The 6581-nt window shown below is 45.8% G+C and overlaps 1 protein-coding gene across 1 annotated transcript in view; it reads right to left on the reverse strand.

The window, feature by feature from the left end:
• Positions 1-5453, reverse strand: part of Scube2 (signal peptide, CUB domain, EGF-like 2) — a gene marked incomplete at its 5' end in the record, with an annotated part of 67205 nt that extends 61752 nt beyond the window's left edge. Inside the window, 1 exon segment of the mRNA XM_013511992.1 lies at positions 5331-5453. Within this exon segment, the coding sequence (XP_013367446.1) occupies positions 5331-5453 (123 nt within the window).
• Positions 5454-6581: the final 1128 nt, after the last annotated feature.

Consider the following 6581-nt stretch of genomic DNA (forward strand, 5'->3'; position numbering starts at 1 on the left):
CAAAAAAAAAAAAAAAAAATGATTGTACGCTGAAAACTGGTAAATGGTTATGGTATGTGACGTTTCCATAAAGTTATTAAAAAGAAATATGTTTACACACCTATTCATGCAAAAGAAATAAAAGAATGATAAACCAGAAATTATAGATTGGTGACCTACAAGGAACAGGGTAGAAGGTGGAAAGAAGGAGGCATATAAACAGGGTAACAGGGACGGGAAAGGAGCTCCACCTCTCTGATGATACCTTTCTGTATGGCTCTGACTCTCAGAACCAAGGCGATGTTTTACATACGTGCAGACATACATATGTACATACACGCATACCAGTGAACCAGGAGATAAGGATTGGAGGGGATGAGAGTGGATAAAAAATGAACAAATTAATCTAACATTGTAAACTAATGAACATAACCAACCAAGTAACTGAAAAGCAACACCCGGACCGGATGTTATAAAGCTAAAAGCAAAAAGAGCTACCTGCTGTCCTCTAGTTTGTGAGAACTATACTCTGGCTCACAGGGTTATGAATCACTAATCTATAAATACTTTTGGAAAAAGAAGTTCTGAATAAGCAAGGAGGAAGGATAGAATGAATGTTGTGGTATTGGTATGGAATCCAAAGTGTCGCTGTAACTTCGTGTTTTTCGTATACACAGGTGAATAGATGTAAGGAATAAACACATATGCATATGTGCATTTCCTAGCTCTGTGTACTGAGAGGAACCAGGAACAATGACACCCAGTAGCAAAGAAACTACCACCCAGGACTTGGTGTTTTATACCATTTTCCAATCAAAGGACCCAGGATGACGGGAGAAGTGACTGACTCCAAGATTGGAAGCAGGAAACGTAAGCGGTGTCTCAACTATCATATGGTACTAGGAAGTCAGGAATTTCTATCTTAACAATGCCAAAGTGACACAGGAAATTATGGGAAGGAACTCCTAATGGCTAAAGCTGGAATGATTTGAGCCCAAAATAAATAATCATAGATAGAATAAAATCAGTATCCATGATTCCTAGTAGGGTAAATAAATACATGCATACATAAGTAAAGAGGGGTGGGAGGGCCAATCTTCCTTATAGAAAAACCCCAATTAATAGATGTATAAAGAATAAGGGAAATGCAAAAACAACCAACCCAATAGGGTGCACATCATAGTAACAATTACAAAGCCAGACATGGTGGCATGCTACTATAATCCTCCAGGAGGCTGAAGCAGGAGAATTGTTATGAATTCGAGGCCAGCCTGGACTGAATAATGAACTGAAGGCCAGCTTTACAAGACCTTGTCTGAAGAAAAAAAAAGAAAAAACAATTACAGGCAAGATCCATATGTCAATGCTCATAATGGATAAAACTGAAGGACAAACAGGATATTGGCATGGTACTCCCCAAACTATGCTTCTATTATTAAAGGGGGGAAAAATGGTAACTTTGCAGGGTAGAAAGCTGGCAGACACCATCTGAAGCAGGTCACCAAGGTTAACATCACCAGGAATGGGCCCTGGGGACACCATTGTCCCTGATGTGACACATGGGGCACACAACAGGGTTTCTGTGGCAGCCTTGCCCAAAACGCACAACCCCAAACTTACCCTGAGAAAACGCTAGACAGACGAACGGAGCGGTACCTAGCAAAATGTCATGGGAGACAAGGGAAGCTTGAGGGATTGTCAGATTGTGGGAGACGAAAGGGACCAACAGCTGGATAATATGGCGCCATGAATTGGATTCTGGGACAGAAAAAGAACGTCAGGGAAAAGCTGGTAAAATCTGAACCATGCTTCTAGTTCAGTTAATAACATTGTGCCGATGTTAACTTCTTGGTTTGGTAACTGTATTATAGTTTTATAAAATGATAACATTAGTGTAAGGTGAGTAATTCATGCATGAATTTTGTACTGGTTTTTGCAACTTTTTTGAAGTCTGGAGTTATTTCAAAATAAAAAGATTTTCAGGCAAGGGGTGTAGCTCAGTGGTACGGGACTTGCCTAGCATGTGTGAAGTGCTGAGTTCCTTTTCCAGCTCTGGGGAAAAGAAGTTGTTTTAAAAAAGGAAAACATAGCTCCTTACACAAAGACCAAGTTTAGATTCATCCTGGGTAAAGTTCCTTAAACTCAGAATTAAGTATTGACTACTGAGACACCTCCCCAAAGTCTAGAACATAAGGAAAAATCATTTAGAATAAAACATCACTTATCTAAAGCCACTTTTGAGTTATACTATTTTTAAGCTATTTAATTAGGGCCCATACTTCCATTTCTCTAATATTTTGATAGAAGAAACATTGTGGAGGATAAAATTCTCGGCATTTGAGGCAAACCCAGTTGCCATCATTAAATTTAAGTATGAGGAGTGATACTGGCGATAATTACGACACAAATGATATCATGGATTGGGCTCCAGAGGTTTAAAAATCATGAATCCAAGACACGGATAAAGAAGGTATATCTCTGAATTCTTGCAATTTTCATTTCCTCTTCTTGTACTTCTTGGATAAAATTTCCTCTTCTGGATTCCTGGTAAGAAATCCAAAATAACAGGGATACCTTTGCTCATTAAATTTATACTATAAAGATTTTAAAAAATCAAATCCTTCTAGGGTTTCAGTTTAAAATGACAGTACAAAGGATTTATGTTTGCCATTAACAGCGATTAGCAGCCGGGTATGGTGGCATAAACCTGTAATCCCAGCACTTGGGAGACTGAGGTAGGAAGATTTGAGGCCAGCTTGGGCTACATAGTGAGTTCAAGGCTCAGCCTGGACTACACAGCGAGACCTTGTCTGAAAAAACCACCATAAAACCTCCCTGACAAAATAGTGATTAAGCTGTGGATAAAGGAATAGGAAGCTCTTTAATTTTCTTACACATTTTTGCATTTGACTTTTTATAACAATAACAGATTATTGTAAAACAAATTTTAAGTGTATATACATATATAAATATATAACGCCAGTCTATCATTAGGTATTTTAAACTAAGTAGCAGACTCTTCGAATATAATCTGTTAGTAATTCAATCTCATTTGTAGTATCTCAAGAGCAGAGTCAGGAAACTGTCACTTGTCACTCTGCATCATTTACTAAAGACATACTTTATCTAAAAGAAAGGAATGGCAGAGCTTTTTGCCCCAAAGCATAGGCAGAGGCTAGAGGTCAAGGAATATCCATATGGTTAAAAAAATGACCTTGGGCGAGGGATGTAGCTCCATGACACACCTTCTGCCTGGCAAGTGCGAGGCCGTGAGTTCGATTCCCAGTATCAAAACAAAACAGAAATTATCTTTTCTCCTCCAAGCAAAGGGCCAATATATGTGAATTCCAGTACTGCAAATAGAACAGTTACTTTAGAGAGGGCACAGAATGAAGTGGCTCCAAAGGTATTTCTGGATTTTTTTTTTCGAGTAAAAAGCCTTTTAACTTCTTATCACTTGCAGGGCGGGGCGGAGGGGGGGAAAGAAGAGGGAGGAAGAGAGAGACAGAGAGACAGAGAAAGAGGCAGAGAGAGATGGCTGCCTGTCTCTGGGAAGATGTGAACTTAGCTTCAGAAACACAAGGGCTTCAGGAAGAGGAACCACCAACCCCACTGGCTGTGAGCCTGACCAAAACACGTGCACCTCCTCTGATGGGAAAGGCAGGAGCTGTCTTCTTCTGGCTCCAAGCAGAGCTTCCCACATGATTCCCAAGGGGTGTCTTACCTGCCCCAACATCCAAACTTGCCCATCATAATCCCATGTGTTATTCCTATTTCCTGTCTCTATTTCCTTTTGGTCTTGCCTCCTTTTTAAACAAATCTCCATTTAAAATCCCAGCTTGTCTCAGCTGTGCTAAGACCGGGAGGTGGGGGCTAGAGATTGGGCCATTGCTACAACACTCCAAAAACATCTCACAGTCGCCCACATGTTTTGTCATCTGCACATTCCGTATCTAGATATTTCATTTGTAGATTTGTAGATTTGTTAGAAAAGACCTTGTGTCAAGGTGCCACCAGTGATTGAGCCCATCTTGCACGCTGGTTTATTGAAGAACAAGAGTGTTTACCACAGACCAGGCACCCACCAGACATTACACGCTGTTCTAATATAGAGAAGCTTTATTACTCAGAGGCCAGGAGATGAAACAGATTGGTTTGAAACATCAGAGGATGGACACTAGTTCACTGAGTAGAACCAAAATAGGCATTTGTTAAAACGTGCTTGCCAAGGTCAGATCCAGAGGCAGGAGGGAGCTGCGGAGGTGAGCTCAATGCGCTTTATCAATTTTAATCTTCTGCCTGCACAAGCTGGCTATAAATAATACAAACAGTGGGATTTCTCACCCAATCAAAGAGGAGCAGCAGCAGGCCAAGTGACTAGGAGAGACCAGGGTCTGGGACAGAGCTGTGGTGGAGACTTGACTTTCGTTTTTTTTTGTTTTTGGTTTTTCTCCGGTACCGAGAACTGAACTCACGACCTTGCGCTTGCCAGGCAGGCACTTTTGCCGCTGAGCTAAATCCCCAGCCCTGAGACTTGACTTTCTTTCACCCATAGGCTAATTGTGTGATGGCAGCCACAAGTCCCCTGGGCCTCAGCGTCCATCTATAAAATAAGTGATGGGTTGGCCCAGAGCCCCCTGAAGGGGCCTGGGCAGCCAGCTTCAAGATGCCATGATCCCATCCTAACACCTTTTTCATCCTGCAGGGAGTGCCCAGACCCCAGCCTGCCTTGAACTTTAGAGTTCATGACATGGAGCTAATCCCCTGTGGGCAGAGTCTAGACTTCATACTCCTAGATGGGAGGCACTAAGGGTTAAAATATCCCTCTGCACACGTCTTTCCAGGGTGAATTTTCAGCTCAAATGAGACAGGCCCTTGATGTAGATCTAATGCTTAGCGTGTCCCAGTGCCAAACAGCCCAAAGCCATGGACTAGATGGAGCCTCCAGAGCCCGCTGGAGAGGGCAGGGCTCCAGCGCTGCTCTTCAGAGTGGGGGGTGCAAACTGCCCTGGGGTGTAGATCTGCCCTGCCCTGGCAGGCACAGCCCCCCTCGTAAGCATAACTGTTTGCCTTCTGTGCCTACACTGAGTGGGACCAAGAGATACTAAGGCACCTCTTTTCCTTTCTACAAGTTAGACAAAAGGACACTTCACAGCCAGATAAAATCACACGATCAGCGCTGGGAAAGACCCAATATTCCCAGTCCTTAAGGATCTGAAATGCATTTCAAAGAGCAGGTGATGTAATCCACAGGTTGAGGCAGCGCTTTCACCAACATGCGTGGCAAGCTAAGGATGCAAAAGCTGCCCTTCTTGGCTCTCCTATCACACCGCGGTCCCCAAGTCACTTACCCTCACACTGCCTGCCCTCCCCCTGGTAGCCAGGCTTGCAGGAGCACTTGTAGGAGGCGGGTGTGTTCTGGCACAGGGCATCAGCATGGCAATCGTCTAGCCCCCGGGCACACTCGTCTATGTCTGCAAAAGAGTACAGCAAGCACCCAGCATGGTGTCCAAGTCATGTACGATGTGGCCTTGGCCCTGTCCAGGGCCATCTTCCCCCTGCCCGCCTCACTTCACCCCTCACAACCACGACTGCTCAGGAGCCCCAGGACAACCCATGCTGTGCCCGGGTCCCTGTTTCCAGATGCAGCCAGTCCCTCTACCTGGAATTACAAACCCACGGCGGTCTCCTGGCCGGTAAGATTCAGTTTTGATCCTGGAAGCCTGCCCTGACCCCCAGTGTCGGGGAGGTGTCCCCATCTGTGCTCTGGTTCTCTCCTTTCACAGCACATACGGTGTGGGGTTGTTACTTTACTGTCTGTCTCTCTACTAGACAAGGTCTGACAGCAGACGGAGTCCACGTCCTTGATGGCCTGGCACAGGAGGAGGCAATGCTAACTGCCGCTAAAGGAGGGAGGAAGCAGGTAGGCAAAACGGCTGTGAAAGCCGAAGGGTTGTTCCGGGAATGGGAGTAAAGACAGCCCTGGGCTCTGAGCAGAAACCACCCGGAGGTCTCAGACGGTACAAAGTGGGGAGGGGGTCGCCACTGCCCCCTGCCCCGACCCTGCGCGTCTTCTCAACCTGGAAAATGGACTTGGCACGAGTATTTCCTGGGCTGACACCATCCCAAGATGCTACTTGAAAACAAAACAAAAATGTTTTGAAAGGATTTCAAATTCAGTTAGTGCAGAACTTCTAGAGTTCCTATCTCTGGCTGCCAGAAACCTAAACTGGTTGCTGCTTAAGGACATTCCCAGGTCTTCACACTGGGGCGTTCAGCAGACAGAAGTCCGGAGCCAACCCTGAGGCTGCCAGGAGAAATTCCCGACCCCAAATTTTGAAAGGGACAAAACTGCCCCGACCTCACAGATGGACCCTGGGCCAGACCCTCAGTGTCCCCATCTACGCAATGGGAAGCTGGACCCCAGGGCCCCGTCAACCTCCTCCCCGCTCAGCCGGCAGCCGTCTGACCACTCTCCGGGGACCCGGGGGTCGGGGCGGGGCGGGGGCTGTCACCGGCTCGGGGCTCGGGGTCCGAGGCCGGGCCGATGGACTCAGGCCCCGGGCCTCTGGCCCGAGCGGGGTGGCGCCTCGGCCTGGCCG

The sequence above is a fragment of the Chinchilla lanigera genome, unplaced genomic scaffold (assembly GCF_000276665.1).
Source record: "Chinchilla lanigera isolate Chin_1 unplaced genomic scaffold, ChiLan1.0 scaffold00013, whole genome shotgun sequence".
In the NCBI taxonomy this organism is placed as follows: Eukaryota; Metazoa; Chordata; class Mammalia; order Rodentia; family Chinchillidae; genus Chinchilla; species Chinchilla lanigera.